This window comes from Hyperolius riggenbachi, chromosome 10 (genome assembly GCF_040937935.1).
Source record: "Hyperolius riggenbachi isolate aHypRig1 chromosome 10, aHypRig1.pri, whole genome shotgun sequence".
Taxonomy (NCBI): domain Eukaryota; kingdom Metazoa; phylum Chordata; class Amphibia; order Anura; family Hyperoliidae; genus Hyperolius; species Hyperolius riggenbachi.
The window spans coordinates 109,642,059-109,669,351 of record NC_090655.1 but is presented as its reverse complement, the minus strand read 5'-3'; the positions used below and the strand labels follow the sequence as shown (position 1 = coordinate 109,669,351).

The window sequence follows — 27,293 nt, the reverse complement described above, 5'->3', positions numbered from 1 at the left end:
CTACCAATATGTTTTTGGGGTGCATACTTGATCCAGGCTAGTTAATGGACTTCATCACATAAGCTATAACTGCCTAGGAACTAGCATTCACAAAAGTATCGATAACACTGGCCTTGATTTCTCACAGATATTTTTTTTTTTCATTAGTGAACTTGATCCTTCACAAGATCCTATGATACAAGGGCCACTATCACAATTACATCAATAGGAGTGCACACACATCTCGAGAGAACATTATTGTGTCTCTATTCATTGGTATGGGTTGGCCCTCTAGACTGGGAAACATACCTTTAGGCCTGATTATGACCCCTGATGCCTTTTGTGCTTTGTCACATAGTATTGACATAGAAAGCATCTGAAGAGCTGCATTGTAAGCCATGCAATGAAGTCAACAGTCCATGACTGTTAACCACTCATGCATTCATGTACCGATAGGCATAGTGGCTGCTATGTGACTCAAGGAGATGAAAGCTTGGTTTTAACTTAACCTAGTAACTACTCTTTTTATATATTATCTTCTGTTGTGGTGGTAACTGTGCATTGTGGGGAAGAAGTGGCTAGGGTCAAAGTACTGTTTATGTAATACTTTCACTATGGAAGGGGTGGTAGACCATGTCCTTCTCCACACATTCAGGGGATATGGGCAGAGTGTGGCTAAGATCAGGGGGCTCATAAAAATATTAATAAGGCGCTCTTTGTAGTCACCGTTTTGCACTCATGTAGTTGCAAATTTCCACCATATCAATGCTATTTTGAACAGTTATACTCACAGCTGGAGAGGCAAAAGATACAAGGGACAGAGTGGATGAGTATTCCAGACTGTTCCACAGGCATAAATTAAGTCTTCTTATTTAGAAACTGAATGTAATTATCAGTGCCTTGGATCTAAATAATACAATTGAAACTTAGAAACCATTACAGCTAGCAGCAGGTTTACTGAGCCTGCACACAGATTGAGCTCAGCAGCACAGCAGCAGAGTGTGTAGGTGTACAGGAGAGAAACATAACAAGAGGTGATAAGTACTGATCTCACAGGTGCCCATGTCTGCTCCACACCAAATGTACGATCATCTTACTGCTAGCAAAGGGCAAGCTTTGCTAGAAACCAACGTGCTGTCAGCATAGTCTGGGGACAAGGACACAATGACGTGCATTGAGGACACCCTGTTTGCATTGCTGCCTGTAATAGGAAAGAAATGGATAGGAAACAAGAACAACTACACATTGCGCACCAAGTCTCAGTGCAATGCTACAATGCCCCACATCTGACAACTTTTTGTAGAAAAAAAGTAATGACTGGGTAGAGACAAGGGGGAAATAGGAAGATATCTAAGAAAGAGCGAGATTCCTAATACCTAAGGATGAGACTGGAGTAGCAGATTGTCATCAAAAGTGTGAAAATCTGAGGACAGATCAAGGATAAGCATGGAGTAACGGCCTTTGGATTTGATCAATGCTTGTATACTGATCCCAACAATCACTTGCAGACTATAAAATATCAGGTGACTGGTATCAGATATATATTATTTGCTTATTTCCATTTGGTTATTAGAGACTAATATAAAAAGGACAGCTGTCCAGAAGGCATAGATCCACTTGTAAGGGGATTCCATAACATAAATTCAGTGGAGTAGCCGGGGGCGGACTGACCATTCGGACACAGACTGAGTGCCCGTGGTCAGGGGGGCCCCGCCAGAGCACCCTGAGCAGGAGGGGAGGCAGCCAGCGAAAGGGAGCTGTGGGCAAAGTGGCAGAGAAGGGCGGACGTCTCCCTCCCCCTTCCCTCACCTTGGGGCCCCCCTACCTGGCTCTCCCCTCCGGATTAATGTTTAAGTCTCGGACAGTGCAGCGTCTGACAGCGGGCAGGGACTTACCGCTGTTACACAGATGCTGGAAGGAGCTGTGATCTGTGTGCCGCTAGTCTGGTCTACTCAAGACCAGATTAGTGGCGCACAGATCACAGCTCCCTCCGCCGGCTGGAAGGACAGCGGTAAGTCCCTGCACCGTCCGAGACTTAAACATTAATCCGAAGGGGAGAGCCAGGTAGGGGGGCCCCAAGGTGAGGGAAGGGGGGGAAACGTCCGCCCTTCTACGCCACTTCGCCCACAGCTCCCTTTCACTGGCTGCCTCCCCTCCTGGGGACACCTATAGACCTAGCTACATATACTGGGGGCACCTATAGACCTGGCTATACTGGGAAGACCTATACGCCTGGCTGAATATACTGGGGACCCCTATAGGCCTTGCTACAAATACTGGGAACACCTATACACCTGGCTACATATACTGGGGAAATCTATACACCTGGCTACATATACTGGGGACACCTATAGACCTAGCTACATACTGTATACTGGGGGCACCTAGAGACCTAGCTATACTGTGGAGACCTATACACCTGGCTGCATATACTGGGGACACCTATAGACCTTGCTACAAATACTGGGAACACCTATACACCTGGCTACATATACTGGGGGAATCTATGGACCTGGCTACTTATACTGGGGACACCTATAGACCTGGCTCTATTGGGGAGACCTATACAACTGGCTGCATATACTGGGGGCACCTATAGACCTGGCTACAAATACTGGGAACACCTACACACCTGGCTACATATACTGGGGAGACCTATACACCTGGCTACATATACTGGGGACACCTATAGACCTGGCTATACTGAGGAGACCTATACACCTGGCTGCATATACTGGGGACACCTATAGACCTGGCTACAAATACTAGGAACACCTATACACCTGGCTACATATACTGGGGAGACCTATACACCTGGCTACATATACTGGGGACAACTATAGACCTGGCTGCATATACTGGGGACAACTATAGACCTGGCTATACTGGGAACACCTATACACCTGGCAGGGCCGGTTTAAGCAACAATGGGGCCCCAGGGCAAAATAAACCTGGGGGGCCCCCCAACATATACCCCGGAACAAAAATCGGCATTAGGGGACCTTTTTTGCAGCTGGTATAACAGGGTGTGAAGTCCCAATCGGTCGGAGCTCCACATTCTGGCTATCCCAGCCTGCATGGGGACAAGGGGTTAAAAAGTTTCAGGAGGGGGGACCTCACATAATTTTTTTTTTTAAATAAAATTCCCACACTCAAAACATAAAAAAAAAATTGGGAAAATAGGAAAAAATACCAGGGATCTTTATACAGCCATATTGCGGCTGTATAGCGATCCCTGGCCAAAGCGCTGCGGCTGCGTATAGACCCCCTGGAAACCCCATCAGGAAATTTATTGCGATTTCGTTTGATGCATGTAAAATTACACTACCGTTAGGTTTGCTACTAAAAGTGACATTTACCGCATTTAAAAGTATACTTTTTTCCTTCGAAACTTTAAAATCGATTTTCTCAAAAACTAGAAGGTCTTTTTGAAAAATTGTTTTTTCCTCTTATCCCTAATGATCTCCTTAACATATCCTGCAAATTTAGGGTTTCTAGCATTTAAAGAAGAACTCCAGTGAAAATAATGTAGTAAAAAAAAGTGCTTCATTTTTTACCATAATTATGTAGAAATAATTTAGTCAGTGTTTGCTCATTGTAAAATTTTTCCTCTCCCAGATTCACATTCTGACATTTATTACATGGTGACATTGTTACTGTGGGCAGGTTATGTAGCTGCTCCTAGCTGTTTTGGCTGTTAGAGACAGCTGTAAACAGCCATTTCCTGTCTGTGAACATTGTTACATTGTGGCAGTTTGCCCAGAGTACCGCGGTACTCAGAGCTTCTTGTGGGAGGGGTTTCAGCACAAAATCAGTCATACAGCGCCCCCTGATGGTCTGTTTGTGAAAATCATTATATTTCTCATGTAAAAGGGGGTATCAGCTACTGATTGGGATAAAGTTCAATTCTAGGTTGGAGTTTCTCTTTAAGGTGGATTTGCTATTAACCATTAAAGTCGGCAGGTTTTTAAATGTGTATTTTTTTTTTTCCTTTGAAACTTTAAAATCGATTTTCTCAAAAACTATAAGGCCGATTTGAATTTTTTTTCCTTTAAGTGTATTTTGGGAAACAGCTGCCAGATTAAGTGTATTTTTGGGGAACTGCCGCCAGATTGTGTATGTTGGGGGAACCGCTGCTTCCAGATTATGTGTATTTTGGGGTAACCACTGCTGCCAGATTACATGTATTTTGGGTGATCCACTGCCAGATTATGCATATTTTGGGGAAACACTGCCAAATTATGTGTATTTGGGGGAACCGCTGCTGCCAGATTACGTCTATTTTGGGCGAACGACTGCCATATTATCTGTATTTTGGAGGAACCTCTGCCATATTGCATGGATTTTGGTGAAATGCTGTCAGATTACATGTATTTTGGGGGGAAACACTATGGCAGAGTTCAAACTTCCCCGGCAGACCTTTTACACTACTGCTAAGGTCATGTATATTTTGCCCCACTCATGACCACGCCCACATTCTGTTATGGGACCACACCCATTTTTCTACTCGCGGCGCAGGGTTATCAGTGTAAATTATCTGTAGTCAGTAAATTATTAAATCTTAGTCTGTAAAAAATAACGTGGAATGTGGGCCAACACTGGTACGGGGCCCCATAATCTCCTATTGCCCGGGGGCCCCATGAGTTGTCAGTCCGCCCCTGTTAGTAGCTACAAATAATAGGGCACCATAGCAGAAAAAAAATACATAGGAAGAATGTAGCAATGATCATCTCTAACTGCCATGGAAATGAGTGGGCATGACAACGTACTATTGCATACAGGCTGCACTGAATACAGTGTTTGGACACAGAGGGCCCATCCCAATTCACGTTTTACTCCTAAGTGATATTTACATCTCATATATATAAAATGCATTTAAAGCCACCAGCAAGCAAAAAATACTTTTAAACAAAAGATTAAAAATGATCTCCTAGAAGAAAACTTAGGCGAACAAGTGAACTGGATCAGGCCCAGAATAGTTGCAGTATCCTGCCCCTGGAGATCTTTAAGCTCCCGCTAAATTTATTTTATTCTCACACGCATGCATACAACATCCAGCTCCATGAGCTCCATTTATATACAAACATCTTGTCTCCACACCGGGGCCCTCCTTATACCTGGAGCTGTGGCTATTGCTATGCTCTTGTGCAATATATATATGTATAGAACACCTGACAAAATACAAATTGTTTGCAGTATGGGTAAATAATGCTGACATCTATATTTTACATCAGTGTATAATTCACCTAAGTAATGCATTAGCTGCTATTAGGAACTTAGAAAACTGCACTTTCCAATACTAAACCTGCTGTCCTTGGACAATTTATACATTACATTATGCATAAAGTTCATATTGTGCTTATTTTGCATAAGGAAACAAAGCTTGTCCAAACATCCCATTCATTTGCCTAGGTGGATGAACAAGGATAAAGCTTATATTTGTAGTACTCATATAGAGACACTTCAGGCAAAGAAAATAAGAAAAAATAAGTCTCACCTGTACCTGAACCTTAAAGGGAGCCTGTACTGGGCAAAATTATTTAAAATAAACACATGAGGTAACTTCAAATGAACATTACATAGTTACCTTGCCATCAGTACCTCTCAGAAACTCACCATTTTTTTCTAAAAAAGATCCCTTCCAGTTCTGACAACGTTGTACTTGGCGAAATAAAGTTTTCTGATTCTGATTGTTTTGTCAGAACTGAAATATACCAGTTGCTGTCAGTTATATATCAGTTGCTGTCAGTTATGTATCAGTTGCTGTCAGTTATAGCTGAGTGGACAACTGATGTGCAGGGAAATGTCCATGTTTGCCTATGGCTCAAGTGGGCAATGTTACAGTTTAACAGTGTGCTGACCAGAAAGCTGTTATGGGGTAATGGCCATTTTCAAAATGGAGGAGAGAGAATTCCCTTTATCACAGTGGACAAACTGGACGTAGGAGAGGAGAAAGAGATTGAGGAGTAGACTACACGGGAGGTAAGTATGACTTGTGTATTTTCATTTTTGACTTTTCATTTTCAGTTCAGGTTTTCTTTAAGACAGGGAAAAGACTCACTGGGATTGAGCGTGTTTTGCTGTGAATGGCAAAATGGGCACGGCTGCACGGGCTGAAGTCAATAGCCTCGCCCAGGAAACCCAAGTCGTTATCATTCCTTTGCAGTTTGCTTTTACCATTTTCCTGTGCATTTTTAAAATCGTACAGCTTTCTGCTTTTGGGGTCGGTTTTACACTTGACTTATGACCCTGCATGGTGCGGTGACAGGTTCATATGCATAGGCCTGCCCCCCAGGCTAGTGACTTACTCCCTTGTTGGGCAGGAAGTACGTCAGTGGGCTTCCTGTCAGGCTGCACATGTGCGCCGCATCACACTCCCGTTGCTCACACTGCCTGCTTCACCCATTGACTTGCATTACTGCATAATCCATGTGGTAGGCACGGATCATGTGTTAATGCGCTGTTGCCTTTGTGTTGGGAGTGCAGCGATTTGGATACCTCTGGCACGCCGCGTGGCATCGTGTGACGTGTGCAGGTCTCCATAGACTTGCATAGCCCTTGTGACGAGGACAGTGCACAGTGCGCGCGTTCCCAATTACAGTGTGTCCCGCCAAAAATGATCCTAGCTTATTATTAACATTATGACTAGTCTCAGAGGCTGTAGGTGGGCATTCACTAGAGCAATTCTACTTATCTTTTCAAGGCACACAAGTTTAAATGGTAAGACCACGAGGAGGGTAAAAACTTCTACTCCTGAACATCATAGCTTGAATCAGGTTAATGAACTAACTTCTCATGATGCAGGCGAGTGTTTCCTGGTGTTCTTGTAGTGAGATTTGCTGCCAGTGGGAATAAAAGGGGCAGAAAACAGTCCCAACATGCTATTGAAGAAGAATTCAGATTCCCCCCAATTCTAATGATGGAGGCAACCGAGCTGTAGTAGTATAATCAGCTGTTTACTCTTCATTCTTTATGTAGTAAGCTACTATGTGGCTGGGACAGATTGATGATGAGCTTGGTGCCTATACATCCACAAGATAGGGGCTGCATGCCAATTCAAAGCTGATGGTAACAAGCTCTACACCTTATATTTTATATGTGGTGTGTCACCATGCAGACTGGACTTTGCTGCTCGATTGCAGCTAATTGCCATAACCATGTATTTATTCTGCAATTGATTAATTAACATTCTTTAATGGTGGTTCAGGAAGGAATGGTTTATTTATTTTTGGAAATCAGATATTATTATACAAAGTTAAAAGTTGTTGTGTTAATAAAAAAAAAATGTCATGCCTGAGTCTATTTATTGATCTAGAGTATTAAAGCAAACCTGAAGTGAATATTAAAAGTCAAAATAAACATACACACGTCATACTTTCCTCCCGTGTAGTCTACTTATCAATCTCTTTCTCCTCTCCGGACTCCTTTTTCGTCCACTGTGATGATGGGATTCACCTTCTTCCATTTTACAAAATGGCCATAACCCCATAACAGTTTCCTAGTCAGCACAATGTTAAGCTGTAATATCGCCCACTTGAGCCATAGTAAAACATGGACATTACCTTGCTCATCACTTGTCCTATCAGTTAAAACTGATGAGCAACTGATTTACAACTGACAGCAACTGATATATTTCAGTTCTGACATCTTGTCAGAAATGTAAGGAATTGTTGTAAAAAGGAAATGGTAAGCTTCTGAGAGGAACTGATGGCAAGGTATGCATTTAATATTCATTTTCGTGTACATCATGTGTTTATTTTAAATAATTTTACTTGGTTCAGGTTCACTTTGAGCTCATTAATAAACGTAAGATATAATGTATGAGGTTTATCCAGATCATAGTTATGCTGCCTACAGCTCCACGATGTCGAAGATTTGTGAGAAGCAACATATCTACAGTATTGCAAGATGATGCTAATGATCAGTTGTTGTGGTTCACACATAAAAAGGTGTCCAGTCTTGTCCTGTCAATTTGTGACAGTTGGCATCAGTTTTGTATTTGTTTCTATGGCTGTGTTCACACAAATATGCACATTTCCATTCCGCTCCAGTCCTGTCAGTTTTGTATTTGCTTCTATGGCTGTGTTCACACATAAATATGCACATTTCCGTTCCGGTCCAGTCCTGTCAGTTTTGTATGAGTTTCTATGGCTGTGTTCACATATAAAAAGTGTACATTTCCGGTCCAGTCAGGTAAAACTGATAGAAAACTGATGCAAGGTGGACAGGACAGCACTGCACCGCAGCGGAAATGTGCAGATTTATGTGTGAACCAAGCCTAACTGCAAGAAGGTAAAAAGCGTTAACTGGTTATACGTACTGATTTAAAGGGAAGGTTCAAGCAAAATAAAAAAATGAGTTTCACTTACCTGGGGCTTCTACCAGCCCCATGCAGCCAGCCTGTGCCCTCGTAGTCACTCACTGATGCTCCAGTTCCCCGCTGGCAGCTTGCCGACCTCGGAGGTCGGCGGGCCGCATTGCGTACATTTTTACGCATTCCCGCTAGTGCAGGAACATTAACACATACATTTTAACACGTTACTGGTTCAATGCGTAAATTTTTACGCATTGAACCAGTAATGCTTAAAAATGTATGTGTTAATGTTCCTGCATTAGTGGGAATGCGTAAAAATGTACGCAATGTGTCCCGCCGACCTCCGAGGTCGGCAAGCTGCCAGCGGGGAACTGGAGCATCAGTGAGTGACTACGAGGGCACAGGCTGGCTGCATGGGGCTGGTAGAAGCCCCAGGTAAGTGAAACTAATTTTTTTATTTTGCTTGGACATTCCCTTTAAACATCTCTTCATTTAGTATAGCACTGTTTTATATGTACAGACTTTGGAAAGTTGTTGTCCAAAACGATTGTCCCTTATTGATTTTGAGCAGCAGTTTAGAAGCAAGCAATGTACTGACAAGGTACTGGCATTGTATTTTGTTATAGGAAAAAACGTCTTCTGTCGCACGTGAGCGCCAGATGCAACCACATGGGGGTGGCTGGCTGTGCTGAGCACTAGCAAGAGCCTGGCCAGTGAAAGGTAGCAGCTGACAGGCAGTGAATTCACTGCATTCAGCTGCTCGTGGGAAAGAGGCCTAAAGAAAAAGGTGGGCAGCCTTTATACATAGTTCAACATAGGTTTCCTTCACATGTACAAGATGAGCAAAGATAACAATGTAATTGTTCTTCCCACCTGAAGATGTGCTTGTTGGTGCGGAGTTCTTCCAGCAAGTGCAATTAATAACTCCAGTGCTGTCATCCACTGAATAATGAAACACAGACAAGGAAAGAGATTTCAATCCAAGTGGCAAGAAGTGGCAAGACTAATCAGCATCACAGATTTACTTCACAAGTTAGATTTACTTTAACTCCCACAAGAAAATGTGGCAGATGAGGTCATTCAATAGCAAGGAGCAGGGCCTAGTCAGTCAGTCAGGCTGCCTCTGCCCACATGCCAATCTGCTCAGGCTCTGCGGCTGTGCTCTGGGCTAGAGCAGGAAGCCAGTCCATTAGTTGGCGTCAGGCAGAATATATGGGGGAGGAAAAGGAAGGGTGGAGCAGCCTGGCAGGTGGCCTAAAACCAGGAGAGCAGTGACAGACATGTGAATGAAAAAGGCTGTATTGTTTATGTAATCAAACGTGGAAGCTGCAAGCTAATGAGTAGCCTCCTCCTTCCTGCTTCACTGATCAAACCTGTACACAGTAAAAAAAGGACTCAAAAAGGTTCATTTATATAAAAGTACATGGTGAATAGCAACCATACACAATGCAAAAGCTAACGTTTTTATTGCATTTTTCTGTAATTAAAATTTTTTATTTTTTTCCAGAAAAAAAGAAGGGGACTAGATCCCAGAAAACTTGCATTATTTAACTTTATCAGTTAGCCATTAAACGGTATTACTTTTACAGGACTGTTTTTTTTTTTTTACCTACATTTATTTTCTCCAGCAAAGAAAAGATAATAAACAATCCACACTGCAATACATAATAGAAGATTGTTCACAAAAGCCAATAAAGAGAACAGAAATAAGAGTAAATAACTATATTATAAGCAAGAAAAAGATTGCCTCGTGAGATAACCATGTGGATAATTCTACCTGAAAATCTTACAGATACCAGTCTGTAGGGGGACCTCGTTGTCCACATATTGAGCCCATAGGGGTTATATATCGTTACCATAATTATAAGACAGACAACGGCCCCAACAGACTATGGGCCATATGCAATTCCCTTTTTCTCTTAAGTTTTCTCCTAGGCGATAATTTTTCATCTTCTCTTTAAAATAACTTTGCAGCATTTTGCAAATGAAAAGGTATCAAAACGTAGTAGATAAAGTACTGTCGAAATTATTTTGTGTATTTTCTTGCTTGCTGGTGGCTTAAAGGCATTTTATAACAAGTTGTGAAAATATCAACTTGGAGAAAACTAAGGTGAAAAAGTGAATTGCATATGGGCCTATGTTCCTGAATGGGGGAAAGGTCCCTACAAAGGAAATAGAAGGTGAAAGAGAGAGATCGATAAAGGAAAAGATGGAAAAAGAGGAGAGAAATAGGGAAAAGAAAAGAGAAAGAGATAGAAACTTGCCAGCCAACTATAACTCCAGACCTCGCCTAACCCTGGATTAGAAGAAGATGCTTACAACCTACAAATTACAAACTGGTGTCCCCCTAAACCTTGTGGAAGGTATGCATCTTGTCTTGTATAACGGCTGTAAGATGTTCCAATTTATATATATACTACTCTATTTAGCACTTCAGATACACTTGGAGGAAAATAATCTCTCCAGTGTTTTGCAATGACACATCTCGCAGCAGTTAGAAAATGATTAATGAAGCGTTGGAATGGGATTTCAACTTAGGTATCGGTTTAGCAAGCAGGCAAGTCCAGGGATCCCTTGGGACTTTAATATCTGTGTAGCGTTTTATTAGTTGAAGTACATTCGACCAGAAGGTTTGTATTCCAGGACAGAACCAGAACAGATGGTGAAGAGTTCCAGGTTGATCACACTTTCTCTATATAAAAAGGCCCTTTCTGCTTTTCTATTTAGAGTTACTAATAGTGTCTGTCTGGCCTGTTTTAATTCCTCCGCTAAAGAATCCACTGGGGATTTTTTGTGTTGGAGTTCTAGAGTCCGTATTCTCTGGATTTGTAAATCTAGCATGGCTTCCAGCTCTCTCTTCTTTTGGGCCCCCAACTGGACAAACAGTCCTCTAATAACCGGCTTATGGGCCTCCCAGAGTGTCATAGGTTTAATGTCGTCGGTATCATTTAGATGAAAGTATTCTCTCAATGTCCGCTCCACTTTATCTTTGTTTCCCTCGTATGTCAACAAAGATGGATTTAGCCTCCAGATCCATTGTTTATGTGTAGGTTGTGGATCAAGGAGAGCAATAGTGACTGGTGCATGATCAGATATCGAGAGAATACCCACATCTGCTGAGATTAATCGATGTAAATCTCTCTGCATCAGGAAAATAGTATCTATTCGTGAGTACTTCTTATGTAGTGGGGAGAAATAGGTATAGTCCCTTCCTGAGGGATTTGCTAAACGCCAGGCGTCTAGTAGTTGGAGGGAGATGAGGGACTTTTTTATCTGAGCTATGGAGTGGTATGGTACGGATGATTTCCCATTAGAGGTGTCCACAGCCGGTTCGAGAGGGACATTTATGTCACTTCCAATAAGCAATGTGCCTTCACAAAATCCTCTTAACTTGTAGATGATAGAACTCCAGAAGCGTGTCTGTTTGGTATTAGGTGAGTATACTGACGCTATTGTGTATATTTCTTGGCCAATTTTACCCTTAATAAAAAGAAATCTTCCATTTTCGTCTTTGAGCTGGTCCATTAAGCTAAAATTCAGTTTTTTATGCAGGATAATTGACACCCCTTTGGTCTTGCCAGCTAGTGCCGTTGCATGGAAGACCTGTGTGTAATATTTATCTCTTAAGGGTGGTACTTGGCCTCGTTTAAAATGGGTCTCTTGTAATATGCCGACATCAGAATTTAGTTTGTGTAACTCTCGTAGAAAAGAGAGTCTTTTGTTGGGGTTATTTAGCCCTTTCAAATTGTATGTTGTGACACGCAGGGGTCCCATGTTTAGGGCAAAGCTGGCAAGAACCAATAAGAATATTGCAGATTTCAGAGGGACTAGCTTGTACAAGCAAAAAGTAAAAGTGGCCCAAACAGAACGTGCCATGGGGAGAATGCCCCCCTTATCTGGTATATAATGCTGACTCTAAATTACGAGACCCTGCAAGGAATTCGCAAGGCGAGAACCCAGAAGGGTGTCGCGGAGTCAGGAAGTGGTGAACAATAATCCCTGAGGGGTCTCTAGTTACAGGAGGCCCCTCACAAAGTGCGTTCGGGATATAGTTGGGACCGCTCACCAGGAGCCCACCCTCCCACCCGTGAGAGGAGTGGGTCAGCCGCCGAGTCAGCCCCAGTTGGGGGATTTAACCCAACCAGCAAGCGCAAGACTGTGGAAGGAGACAGTGAGAGCTTGGAGGTAAAGATAAAATAACCTCAGAGAAAGCAGATAAACAACCTATTAGTCGTAGACTATTTTTAACAAGGACTATATCAACCAAAAAGTTGTCAGCTAGCTCTCATTGGCTCCCTTCAATGCAGGCAGTCAATTATTAATCATTTGTAATATATGTAGGCTAGGGGAGGCGAACACTAATATTAAACCGGTCTTTTTCCAACTATCAAAAACAATGCAAAGATAATGCATAATACCACCAGGATGAGAGGGAGGGGGAGAGAGGATTGAGAGGGGGGGGGGGAGATGGGGATGGAAGGGGGGTGGAGGGGAGAGAGGGTATAGGGAGAGGGTTTGGCGTCAGATAGTAGCTGAATATATGCAAATCACAATAGAGTGGATAGTATTCAAATCACAGCCCATAAGCCTCAAGGAAGAAGTGACCACTCGTCATTCCCCTCTCATCTAGGGGAGAAGGGAGGAAGTATTATTAAACATTGCAGCCGTGTTCTGTCACGTAGTGGACTCCCATATAACATATGTATCTTAACACAAGTAATTAACGATCATATTGCAGTGTCCACGGAGCTAGAGAAAGGAAAGAGGGAGAGAAAAACAGGAGAAGACCAACTCGAGAACGTCAACCATCCTGTGGTATACTGTATGAGAATCCGAACGTTACCCAAAAGCAGGGCGCCCGGTGAGTCACTCCCCGGATGGTTTCGTAGAGGTTTCACTGTCCCTTTGCGGGGTATGTCTCTCTCTTTCCTGATTGCGGAATGCGCCATACGGGGTACCTCGTTTCGGTCTCATGCCTCTGCCCCTGAACCTGCGTGGGAGGTTGGTGGTGTAGCTCCTCAAGGGAACGATAGCGCCTTCGTCATGCATTTGTCCCAGAACTTTAGGAAGGCGGAATTCCTGATACCACTCCGGGACCTCCGTATACGGAATCTCAAGTTCATCACAGAACTTCTCCAGATCTTCCGGAATGCGTAGTAGGCCAGCGGCGCCATCTTTGAAAGCGTAGAGAGCGAAAGGAAACCGCCATTGGTAGGTGATGTTGGCCTTCCGTAGCTCGTCTAGTAGCGGTCTTAGCGCGCGTCTGTTCTGCAAAGTTATAGGGGAGAGGTCTTGAAACAGCTTAACTTCGTCTGAGTTGAAAAGTATAGCGTCCTGCAGTCTGGCCTGTTTCATTATCTCTTCTTTGATAGTAAAATCAACTAGGTGGCACACAATGTCTCGTGGCGTAGTTCCTTCCTTCCCCTTTGGCCGCAGTGCTCGGTGTGCCCTATCCATTGCTATAGTACTTTCTTTCGGTCTGTCTAGCAGACTGTTAAAGATGGATTGTAAGGCCGAGTGTATATCCTCCGGACCCACCGACTCCGGTATGCCTTTGACTCTTATATTGTGTCTCCTTCCTCTGTTGTCGAGGTCTTCCATCTGTCTGTTTAGTTCAATGAGTTGGGTATTGTGCGTGACCGCTGCTAGTTGCAGCTCCTCAATGGCAGCGTCGCGGCTAACTCCCGCTTTTTCTATCTCCCCCATTCTGGAGACTAGGCCCTGGAGATCTTCCCTCATCTCATGAACAGCGCCCATCATGCTGTTTTTAATGTCAGCGGCTAAAGACATCATGTCATGCATTGTTGGAAGTTGCTTCATATATTGGAACATATCTGATGTGCTTACCGGAGAGGTTGTTTGCTCGTCAGGGAGGTCGGGTGGGTCCGGGCCTCTTGTGGAAGCGGGCGCCATGTTGGCTGTTGCCATGCTGACCGAGGTATTCTTCTGCTGCTTGAAAATAGCAGGTATACTGCGGCTGGTTTGGGGTCTTTCTTCTCCCTGAGGTTTAGGGATGGAGTTCGGCTTGTTATTTCTCCCCGCCATCGCTTCTAAAACACTGACTGCAGTGCATCAAGAGGAGTCATGAGCAGAGCTCTCTCTTCACGCTGCCATCTCGCTCGCCGACCAGGCCACGCCCCTCTGATCACACTTTCTCCAGCATGCCGGGGAAATTGAGGGGTTCCATTTATGGAGGTGGACTGGGGTTTGGTACCATAGAAGCATTATTTTATAAATGTTTTCTTTAGTAGTCACACAGATGGAGGTTTTAGAAGCATTAGTCAAAATCTTTGACCAAGTGTCAAGGTTGGTGTCAGATTCCAGCACCTGATCCCAGTATTTCATGTAGTTATGCTGATAATCTGGAGCAAAGCGTTTTGGTGAGTTGAGCCAGGTATAGAAGGAAAAAATAAGTCCCCTTTGTGTGAGGCCAGCATCCCAAATTGCTGCGAACTCTGTTTTGTGTGGGAATTCCATGTTGGGGGAAATGGAAATTATAAAAATGTAGGATCTGCATGAACTGCAAGTAGTGAGCGTTGGTAACCGCTATACATTCCCTAAGATCATCAAAAGTGTACAGTTAGCCTGTAAAAGGGTTCTGCAAATCTGAAATAAACCAGATAGCTTTTTGATACCAGATAGATGTAAGAGTGCGTCTGAGGCCAGGAGCAAAATTGGGATTGCCAAAAATAGGGATCATGGATGAAGACTGCGAGAATAGGGATATACGCTTCCCCACAACTGCCCATAATTTCAAATTGGACCGTAGGGAGGAGTATATCCCCAATGCCTCCATAGGAGGTGGAATATTTTTCCATAGGAAAGCACTAGGATGATAACAATTGAAAGCTTCAAATTCTATCTGAGCCCATTTTGCGTGGGGTCTTCTCTCAAACCATGCTACTATCTGCCTAAACTGACTAGCTACATATTATTTGCTAAATTTAAAGTCAGATCTAGGGGGGGCTTGGTCAGACCACAAGATTGGGCCTATTTTAGATGAAACCATAGTATTTAGCAAAGTAGGAGATAAGAAAAAATGGTCTATTCTTGTGTAAGTGGAGGAGGAATGGGAGTGTAACGGTTGGGTGTCGCAACTCAGATGTCTGATTATTTGGTGATCTGCAGAATCACCAATAATGCAGACGCTATACCTGACTATGTGTGATCTGCAGAATCACCAATAATACCAGTATAGCAGTACAAGGAGCTGAGTATGTAGTGCTTAGTGCAACCGTAACTTAATAGTTTGACGAGACCTCACCAGAGGGGCTGGTGAGGTACTATCAGTACACTGACCGTGTAATAAAGTACAATCCCCAGCAAGCTGGAGATACTGAAACTGAAGAGATAGAATCTCCAGAGGAGCGAGTTATTCAGACAGTACCGCAGCCTAGTGATCACCTGAGGGGCAGGTGATTGAGACAGAACTGCAGACTGAGGAGCAGGAGGTACAGACAGTACTGCAACTAACGATCACCTGAGGAGCAGGCGATTCAGACTGTACTGCAGCCTAGGAGCAGGAGGTACAGACAGTACTGCAACTAATGATCACCTGAGGAGCAGGCGATTCAGACTGTACTGCAGCCTAGGAGCAGGAGCAATTCATCACTAGCAAATCACTTCTCCAGAGGAGCTGGAGAAGCTAACACCTCACCAGTGGCGAGGGCCCACTGGTGAGTAGAAAGGTCAGACAGGCAAGGATTGGCAACAGAGAGGACAGTATCAGAGCAGAATCGTAAGGCAGAAGAGTAGTCGGTAATCGGGCAGAGGTTCAGCAACGTAGGCAGATAGGCAGAGGTACCGAATCGATAAGCTTAGAGCAGAGTCAGAGTATAGCCAGAGTCAAAAACAGAATATCAATCACAATATAAATAATCTCCTAGTTTAGGTGTGAAGTCCTTGGTTTCAACACCTGGGATCTAGTCTAAGCGCTAACACAAGATGTATTCACGACAGCAGACAGTATCTGAATGAAGCCCGGAGGCTTGAGAAGCAGAGGAGATCTCACTGGCACGCCCCCAGCAGTCAGCCAATCCTGGGCGCCGTGAGGCTCCTCTGACGTCAGCCGACCAGCAGGTCAGCTGACAAGCCTCCTCCTAGCATAAAGGTCCTGTCTGTGCGCGCGCCCACGCGAGACGGTGACCCTTTGAGTTAAACGTTCCGTCCTCGGCGTCCTGGACGCCGGGCAGCGGCACGGAGGCGGCTGCGGTCCTGTTCGCCGCAGCTGCCTGGTTTATTACAGTGTTATGATCATGTCTGCAGCGTTTACTGCTGGCCGCAGTGGTATTGTAACCCAAGCAGTTCTGATGTCATTACATGCATTTTCTTGCATAGTTTGGTTTGCCCTTAAACTAGTTGCTGATTCCATCTGCAGTCACTCTGAAATTAATGACAGTTTAACATGCTCTTGTGTAAACAAACATTGTCTGCTGCAGTGGAGGGGCAGTCCCTTTCCTGCAGGCTGCATATCATTGTCTGCCTTTTCCTGCTATCAGCCTGTGATTAATTACCATTCACTTGTGTGGGAATCTGCAGGTCTGCTCCCATTGGATGACCTCAGTATAAAGAACTGCTTCCTGCAATGTCTCATGGGCTACCATAGTCTCAGACTCTATCTGTTACTCTGCTCGTGCCCCACCTCGTTCCTGGTCCGTGTGGACTGCGCTGACTCCTGCGAAGGGGTCAGCGAGTCCTCCTAGTTCTGCTCTTGTTCTAGAAGTTGTTACTTGCTTGTCTTGTGTCATATATTGGTTCATCGCCAATATATACGCATACTTGCGCATTTTGTTATTTTCCTTGTATTCGTGTTACGTTGATATATCAGTGTCGCTGATATATACGTACACGAACTGTTTATATCCTGTGTTCCGTTAGTCAGCGTTCCAGCACGCTGAGCTAGTTATCCTGTTCCTGGTCCTGTTTGTGGATTGCGTTCATCTCTGCAAAGAGATAGCGAATCCTTCTGAGTCCTGTTCCCTGTATTACTCCAGTCTTAGTCAGAGTTCCTGCTTATGTCATATATCGGTTCATTGCCGATATATACATATGTTAGTCAGACGTTACGAATAGTTTCATTGATAGCTGTAATTGTAATACGCTAGGAAAACATACTTATTGTGTATTTATCTGTGCTACGTTCATCTATCTTGATCCTGCTATTTCCTGTCTCTACTGTCCTGTCTTTGTGAGGCACGCCATCGCCGCAACGCATTGGCTGCCTTATTCCAGTCTGTCTGGTTTTGGACGCTTGCTGTCGCTAAGTAATCGCTAGCGAGCAAGCGTTCATTCTGTCTACCTGTCCTGATCTCCTCAGTCCTGGTTTATGCGCTCAGCGCTACTTTGCGCTGAGACGTTATTACGAAAGTGTTTGTGGCTGTTCGGATCTGCACCGGCTCTGTGCACCACAATCTCCTATTGGAGTCAGTCCTCTCCTCCACTAAACTGGGGATATCCTGATCCCTTGTGCTGGTGTGTGTACCTCCTTCACGTCAGCTTATGTGTTGTATGCTGACTGTGGAGATTACACCTCCAAGCTTAACATTATGGTAGCCCCATTACCAATTCCCATTGTGGGGGGGGGGGTTCCCAGCAAAAATGACACTGTTTGTTATGGTTCCTGTTCCTTTAAGAAATTTGAGAAGCTCAATTCTGAAACAGAAAATGAGTTTTTTTCTGAATGTGCCAGGTTCCTGGCCAATCCTGAGCTCCAGGCTACTCCTGTTTCAACGTGGGCCCCCCAGCTAGTTTATGTTTTATTTAAGGGAAGATTGTTTCAGTGGGCCTACGATGTCTTGGATCATACCAATTTAAAAGAAAGACCACTGGAATTTCTAGCGTTTGTGATCCATAACTGGCTGCGCAAAACCGATTTGCCTAGCCCTTTTGATAAGCTCCTGGCAGCTTGTCAATCAGCTGCTCCTTCTACTGCCTACAAAAATAATCAGCAAGCAGATAATTGTTCTGATAACTTTTCTTCTGCTAAGGCAGCAGGGTCTAAAGCCAAACGTAAACGCTCCAAAAGAAAAGCGTTACAATCAGCGGAGTCGTTGCCCTTGGCGACTGCGCATCAGATTTGTAATGAGACTCCGCCAGTAGTAGATAATGAAATTCAGTCACCATTCAGGGGAGTCAAATGGACCTATGAAACTACTAATGAACTTTCATTGCTAGCCAGGGAAAATAAAAGTTCTTGTTTAAATGAATTATCTGAATATGATTATGAAGATATATTACAGAGTATTGAACAGATCAATGTATTCGTGCAGCAAGGGAAATTTGCATACACTACAGTTCAACACTTGCTACAGGTATTGGAGATCCTTAGGAATAAGAAATCGGCCAATCACCTGCTAAATAACCCGATGTATGTTTCTGCCACTAACACATTTGCAAACTATGATCAGCCGGAATGCTCAGCTGTTAAATATGCATGGGATCCTCCATTTGAGAAAGGAGAGATGGAAGCCCTGGTCTATGAATGGAAGAAAGATGCAAGTTTATTTTGTCAGTTTTACAGTGCAAAAAGTGAATTAGTATTGAATGCATGCATTAAGTCTGCCTATAACCTAATAAAAACTGGTGTGTGCGGGTATGACTTTGTGGCTCCATTGATCGATGTGTGGAGAATGATTCTGGACGATTTTTATGCGATTCAATCAGTTGATACCAGGGAAGACACACTGTCAAGTGGAGATTGTTCCACTTCCTCAGTTCCTGAGGACTCGCCTGCTTCAGCACCTTTGGCTGATTCAGCGAGTGATTCAGAGCTCCTTTTGTGTGAAATTGAAGTTCCTGTAATTTCACCCTGTACCATGGATAACTCAGTGTTACTTCCCAGTAAGACAGAAATTACTAATACTTCCTTAATCTTGCCTTGCACAAATCTCTCAGCAGAGGACCCAGAGGTCCTGCTGACTTCTGAGTCCAGCCTAGCCAGTACTCATGAGTCTTTGTTCAGTGAAACAGACACCAGAAAAATCTTGCCTGTCTCTGCAAACACTTCTGCAGAAATTACCTGTGTTAATAAAGTTCAACTCCTGTCTGATCCAGCAGATGCCAATAGATGCACTACATCAGTTTCTGAGTCCCAGCAATCCTGTCCAGAAATCTCAGAACCCCAGCATCTGAATTTTCCAATTTCACAATTGAATGGTGATTTAGATGCGCAAACATTGTGTTTTGATCTTCCTGTTTCTACACCTCACTCTAGTTTTATGAATAACTCAGAGCGTCTGCTATGTGAGTCCGAAATCGCAGAATTATTACCGTGTTCAGAAAATGTTCCAGTGAACTTGCCCTGTACCATGAATTGTGCAGTAGATCTCTCCAATGAAACTCAGGTCACAGAATCATTATGCTGTCCAGCAGGTGCTTCCATGGTTTTGCCCTGCAGTGTGGACTGTTCGGTGATCCTGTCCAGTGAAGCTGTGGTCACAGAGTCTTATGCTTCACCCAGTACTTTGGATACTTCAAAACCTCTAGCAGAACAGTCTGAGGCACTGCTTACCTCAGTTGGTGTTGCAGTAATATTCACTTGTCTAGCAGCTGTTTTGGAATTACAGTCTGCTCTAATAAAACTTGATGAATTTCTGCCCAGCGAAGCAGAAGCCATTGAAATATTGTCCTCGTCAGCAAGTGTGTTAGATACCTTGCCCTGTACACAGTCTGATTTAACCAATGTTGTTGAGTCCCTCTCCAGTGTTGTAACAGCCGAGGAACTCCAGCCCTGTCCTCTGAATGTTTCAAAAGTCTTGCCCTGTAACATGGATAATTCTGACTCGCTGGAAAAAATAATAGAAATCTCAGAATTTCAGTCCGGGTTAATGAGTGTTTCTGAAACCCAGCCCTGTATCCTGGAAAATTCTGGTTCTCTGGCCGGTGTGGCAGAAGTTCCTGAGTCCCCTTCCTGTCCAGTGAGTTACTCAGTTTTGCCTAGTTCAGTGGGGATTGCTGCACTATTGACTTGTTTTGCAGCCCTTCATGAGCTTCAATCCAGTGTATTTGATGAGTCTCTGTCTAGTCCAGAAGAAGTTATGGGAACCCTGTCTAGTTCGGTGCATACATCAGAAGATTTGTCCTGTCTTGTAAATGCCCCTGAACATGATTTGTTAATAACTTTGCTGGAATCAGAGACATCTAAGTCTGATCCTGCATTTTTTAGTGAGAATCCAGTAACTGTGAAGTCTAGTCATGATGATTTTTTTTTGCCCAGTCCTGGTTTCGGTCCTACCTTGACTGACTTTGAGGTTTGCAGTTCCTTGACATGCCCAGAAGTCTCTCTTGTGCCGGTGTGCCCAGATGTGCTTCGTATGCCAGAGTGCCCAAGTGTGTCTGTGTTGGCGTGCTCACACGCTTCCCTAGTGGAGACATGTTCTGATGTTGCCGGTTGGCCTGCATGCCCGGAGATGGTTCTGGTCCCTAAAAACCCTGATCTTGATGTTTGTCCTTGTGACCCTGACTCTAGAGTTGCCCTGGGTTCCATAGGGGTTCTTGATGGTTCTCCATGTGAGCCTAAGGGGCGTTCTGACCTGTGGGGATCTCTTTGGAGCTTCCAAGTGTTCTGGGAGATCTCTGAGGAAACTTGTCCTGGTACCTTGGACTGGTTCAACGGTGGGTTTTGTGTTGGTGGGCACAGTTCCGGTGGGCATTGCAAAGGCTTTGGCGTTTTTGGACAGTCCCGGGAAGGCGGTGGGTATCGCTCAGAGAGTTTCTGGGGGCTTTTCTCTGGAAGTCGTGGTTCTGATGGGTATCACACTGAGGCTTGTGGTGCTGACGGGCATGGTTCTGTAGGTTCTGGTTCTGATGGGTCCAGTCTTGTGGGGACTGATTCTGGAATTTGGTCTTGCCGGGCTGTCCCGGTCATCATGAATTATCAGTCAGATTGTTTTGTTGGGAATTTCAGTTTCGAAAAGCGTCTGGTATCCGCTTTTAAGGGGGGGGGGGGGGGGGGTAATGTTATGATCATGTCTGCAGCGTTTACTGCTGGCCGCAGTGGTATTGTAACCCAAGCAGTTCTGATGTCATTACATGCATTTTCTTGCATAGTTTGGTTTGCACTTAAACTAGTTGCTGATTCCATCTGCAGTCACTCTGAAATTAATGACAGTTTAACATGCTCTTGTGTAAACAAACATTGTCTGCTGCAGTGGAGGGGCAGTCCCTTTCCTGCAGGCTGCATATCATTGTCTGCCTTTTCCTGCTATCAGCCTGTGATTAATTACCATTCACTTGTGTGGGAATCTGCAGGTCTGCTCCCATTGGATGACCTCAGTATAAAGAACTGCTTCCTGCAATGTCTCATGGGCTACCATAGTCTCAGACTCTATCTGTTACTCTGCTCGTGCCCCACCTCGTTCCTGGTCCGTGTGGACTGCGCTGACTCCTGCGAATGGGTTAGCGAGTCCTCCTAGTTCTGCTCTTGTTCTAGAAGTTGTTACTTGCTTGTCTTGTGTCATATATTGGTTCATCGCCAATATATACGCATACTTGCGCATTTTGTTATTTTCCTTGTAATCGTGTTACGTTGATATATCAGTGTCGCTGATATATACGTACACAAACTGTTTATATCCTGTGTTCCGTTAGTCAGCGTTCCAGCACGCTGAGCTAGTTATCCTGTTCCTGGTCCTGTTTGTGGATTGCGTTCATCTCTGCAAAGAGATAGCGAATCCTTCTGAGTCCTGTTCCCTGTATTACTCCAGTCTTAGTCAGAGTTCCTGCTTATGTCATATATCGGTTCATTGCCGATATATACATATGTTAGTCAGACGTTACAAATAGTTTCATTGATAGCTGTAATTGTAATACGCTAGGAAAACATACTTATTGTGTATTTATCTGTGTTACGTTCATCTATCTTGATCCTGCTATTTCCTGTCTCTCCTGTCCTGTCTTTGTGAGGCACGCCATCGCCGCAACGCATTGGCTGCCTTATTCCAGTCTGTCTGGTTTTGGACGCTTGCTGTCGCTAAGTAATCGCTAGCTAGCAAGCGTTCATTCTGTCTACCTGTCCTGATCTCCTCAGTCCTGGTTTATGCGCTCAGCGCTACTTTGCCCTGAGACGTTATTACGAAAGTGTTTGTGGCTGTTCGGATCTGCACCGGCTCTGTGCACCACAATCTCCTATTGGAGTCAGTCCTCTCCTCCACTAAACTGGGGATATCCTGATCCCTTGTGCTGGTGTGTGTACCTCCTTCACGTCAGCTTATGTGTTGTATGCTGACTGTGGAGATTACACCTCCAAGCTTAACATACAGGGAGTAAAATGTAAAATCAGTATCCTCCGCATGCAGAGCCCTCCAAGCATCACACAGCCCAAACTGTTTCAGCGGCAGCCTGAAATTCTTAGCGGTTTTGCATATAGAAGAAAAATTAGAAGGAGTAGACTCAGATCTGCGATCTCTTGTAGGAAAACAGATTAAATTAAAATCGCCCCCTATAATCACATTTGGACAATTAAGTTGCTCTAACTTTTTAAATACTTTTTCCAGGAATTGTAATTGGTGATCACTCGGAGCATATATGACCGCCAAAACAATTTCCAGTCCATGAAGAGAACCCTGCAATATAATGTATCTTCCTTTGGGATCCCTGCATTCAGTTTTAACCTGAAACGGGCACCGATTATGGATTAAAAGGGCTACTGCTTTTTTTTTTACAATAGCACTAGTTAAAAACGAAGTCGGGTAAAACTTTTCAAATAGCCCGGCCGCTTAGAAGAAAATCGCGTCTCCTGTAAGAAGACAAAATCCACACCGATGCGATCGAGATCCCGTAAGGCTAAATAACGTTTTTGTGCCGAATTAAGCCCCTTAGTGTTAAGTGTAACCAACTTCACCATTGAAAACATTTATAGGCCTCAATTCACGGAGCATTATCAAACGTTTATCAAACACTTTATCAAACGTTTGATAATTTACCTCATGGGTAAAATCTCATTTTAAATTCACTAAGGTGTTATATATTTATCGAATGTTTTACCGATAAAACGTTCAACAAATATATAACACCTTAGTGAGATTTTACCCATGAGGTAAATTATCAAACGTTTGATAAAGTGTTTGATAAACGTTTGATAATGCTCCGTGAATTGAGGCCATAGAAGCCAACTTCAGATATGCAGTGAACCCAATAAAGGAAGACACATATTACAATGTTTAACCTTAAGTATTCATAAATTGATGACTGGCAAGAAGATTGGACAGGAAGTAGGGTAGAGAGGAAGTAGAAAAAAAGATGAAAAAAGGACAGAGAAAAGATAAGAATAACCCCTGGACATAGGGGACTAAACAGCAGATCATTAGCATGTAAAGGGCATTGCATAGATAACATCATCGTTATAATAAAGAGCAATATACACAATGCACATAGACCGTGTTTAAGTAAAACAAGGGTAACAAAATCCCTTGTTAGGGTGCACCCCTCTGCACACCCATAGAGGGAAAACATACTGGCACCTTGCGACCGGGCAGCCCAACGCCCACACCACGTGGCTGCATATTGTTAAGCTATTTCTTCAGAACGTCAAAGCTCATGCAATATTTTAAATTAAACCTGAGAGAATTTAGAAGTAAATAAAGACGTCTTGTCCCATTATTCAAGAGAAGGGAACCTCCGGTGTAAGACAGGGAGGTGGTGTGTTTTGATCCCGGGACTTAGCAGGAGAGTTAGCTGGTTGAGGTTTCCCCGGCATGCGGAGTCCTAAGCCTTTAAGCAGATCAGGTGCATCTTCTGGAGCGGAAATAGTGTGGTAGGCTCCATCTTTAACTGCAATCAATTTAAAGGGGTATCCCCAGCGGTACTGGATGCCATTTTCCCATAGCAAGGCCATGACAGATTTAAGTTTGTGGCGCTTAGCCAATGTGATGGGGGATATATCCTTAAAGATTTGCACTTCATGCTTCCGAAACTTGTAAAAGTTAGTATTTCGCACCGCTATAGCAATATAGCAACCATCTCCTTTGCCTCATAGTAGTGAAAACGGACTAATATGTCCTGCAATAAAGGTGCACCCACTGGATGTGGCCCTATCGCCTGGTGGGCCCGATCGAAGCGCCACATATCTTGTGGGGTATCAGGGGAGAGGTCAGAGAATAGGTCAGATATTGCTTAATATCAGGGGGCTTGACAGTGTCCGGCACCCCTCTTACCCTAAGGTTTGACCTCCAGTCCCGGTTCTCGTGATTCTCCATAAAATGTAGGCCCCCGACAGTATCAGACAGTTTGTCATTCTCTTCCTCTAGATATGCACAGCGTTGCTCCAGGGCTGCAACCGATTTTTCAAGCGCCGCGGTCTGAGAAAGAGAGGCCTCTATATCTGAACGAAGGCCCTCCAGAGCCGAGGAGACAGCTTCTTTGACCGTGCACGAGATTTTCTTGTGGAGATCAGGGGCATGACTCCAGTACTTGCTTGGTAATGAAGTCCGAGGTTTCAACCTGCTCCTTGCCACGCTGAGGCTTAGGAGACGCCATCTTAGAAGGAGGCGTAGGCTTAGCGGGCCGGAAGAAATATGCCTCGAAGTTGCTTCTAGATGCTGATTTGCCTCTCTTCTTTGGACCCATAAGAATCAGCACTCGATAAACGGACTCAGACGTGTCTGTTAAGTTCAGAGATGCTGAGTAAGTGACGTTATAAGGCTCATCTTGTGTCAGCCAGCGGCGGAGCTCTCAGGCTAAGCGGCCATCTTGCTTGGCGCCATTCATGCTTTATTGCATTTTGGTTTGTAACAGCATTAACAGTTTTTGTTCTTGTTTGCTTGATTTACATGCTATTTATACAGTATTTGTTTATCAAACAGGAGGCCCGATGCACGGAAAGCCAGTAATTTTGGTCTGCGCAGGTAGCACACAGTCATTTTACTAGTCCTAAGGCCAGGGGAGCACCGCCCATTACTCTATTTAGAGCAAAATTTAAAGAGAAACTGTAACCAAGAATTAAACTTCATCCCAATCAGTTGCTGATACCCTTTTTCCCACGAGAAATCTTTACCTTTTCTCAAACAGATCTTCAGGGGGATCTGTATGGCTGATATTGTGGTGAAACCCCTCCCCACAGGGTGATGCCAGTGCCTCACAGCACTGAGGTGCTGACATCACACTGTGGGAGCCTTGTTGCATTGTGGGAAATAACAGCTGTTTACAACTGCCAAAAAAGCAAGCAGCAGCTACTTCCACTGACATCACCTACTTCCACCTGACATCACCTGCAGCAGTAAAGATGTCGCCATGTGATAAATGTCAGAATGTAAATAAGGGAGTGGAAAGATTTTACAATGGGCAAACACTGACAACCATTTATACATAATTATTGTAAAAATTAAGCACTTTTTTTCATTACGTCATCACTAGAGTTCCTCTTTAAAGAGGCACCTTGACCCAGGACTGAACTTCATCCCAATCAGTAGCTGATTTCCCATAAGAAATCTTTACCTTTTCGCAAAGAGATCATCAGGGGGTCGATGTAGCTGATATTGTGGTGACGTCGCCCCCCCCCCCCCGAGTGATGTCATAACCATGATGCTGTCTGTGAACCTAGTTGCATTGTGGAAAATAACGGCTTTCACCAATAAAACACATGACCTGCGGGCCTCAGTAACACTCAAAGTCAAAGATCGGAAAGAGGGTCCATCAAACCTCCAATGTAAAGTCCAATTTGTGATACCAATCCAGACTCGACCAATCCAAACCAGGAGATACTCCAAAATATTATCGTTTATTTACAGCGGTTATACAGCATAAACAGACTAGCACGACGTTTCGGGCGGAGAGCCCTTTCTCAAGTTCTTCATTCAACTGGTGAACATATACTCCATATATATCAGACTGTGAAAAAAACATACCCCTTATGACATCAGTGGGTGGGCACAAACTTGGATTCACAATTTAACCCTATCCTTAGAGAACAGCTATAGTGTTACAGAAAACATTTGAGGTTAAAATCGTCATTCAGACCATTCGGTAGCTGCGTGCCCAGTCGGTCCATCCACCAGGCCTCACGTCTAAGCAATGTATTGAAGTTCTGGACTTTGGTGGAGGCAGATGCCCCGTTGGCTCGTGTATGCAGGTTACCACCTAGGTTTGTGTACAGAAAGGGCAGATCAGTCAGGGATACTTTAGTGCGAGCTGATATAGGGACATTAAAGCCACCTAGACAGTTGTTTCTAGGTGACCCCAAAAAAGGCACATTTCCTTGTCTGAGCTGCCAACATTGTAATGGGATCATTTAGGCTCCTGTAGTGCACCAGCCGAGAATGGGTCAACCTATCCCTTTGAGGGATTATGCCACATGTGATAATAATGGGGTTGTGTATCTAATCAAATGCCCGTGTGGTCTGGCCTATGTGGGCCAAACCTAGAGAGATATAAAAACACGTCTTAATGAACATCGCAGTCACATACGCAACCCTGATGCCCTCAGAGAGAGAATTGAGCAAGAGGAAAAAGGTAAAAAGAGAGGGTGCCCCTTGGCTAGACACTTCATAGATATGAAACATAGTGTCAGTCAATTAAGGTGGCAGATTCTCGAAGTCGTTGAAAGACAGGAAGGGAGAGATTTCAGAAATGTATTGCTTAGGCCCGGTTCACATTAGCGGTTGCTATCCGGAATCGCCGTGCCGGAGCCGTGCCGGAGCCGGACCGCATGCGGACCGGACGAAACGGACGCACGGCATAGCAATGAAAGTCTATGCGACCGTTCACATGCGTCCGTTTCGTCGCCGGACCGGATCCGGACTCCGGCGTCCGTTCCAACATGCGCTATTTTTTGGTCCGGCTGGTCCGGCTGACGTATCCGGACCGGAGCCGGAATGTTGCATCCGGCCAATGGAAACCAATGAGAACCGGAGAGCGCACAACACACTGGCTATAAAAACCGGATGTTATACCACACTACCTATGCTGACTCTATGGTATAGTGGCCATTTTGGATGGGGACCACATGGCACCAGCGTTCACAGAGTGGAGCAGCAGTGACTTCATGCTGGAGCTGTTTGGCAGCAAC

At 44.3% G+C, this 27,293-nt stretch overlaps 1 protein-coding gene across 6 annotated transcripts in view; it reads right to left on the bottom strand.

Moving 5' to 3' along the window:
• STN1 (STN1 subunit of CST complex) overlaps positions 1-27,293 on the bottom strand; it is a 114,900-nt gene that overhangs the window by 26,367 nt on the left and 61,240 nt on the right. For all 6 annotated transcript variants that reach the window (XM_068256720.1, XM_068256722.1, XM_068256719.1 and 3 more), the window contains one exon: positions 9,167-9,235. In XM_068256720.1, coding sequence (XP_068112821.1) covers positions 9,167-9,235 — 69 coding nt within the window. The remainder of the gene's footprint in view (positions 1-9,166; positions 9,236-27,293) is intronic.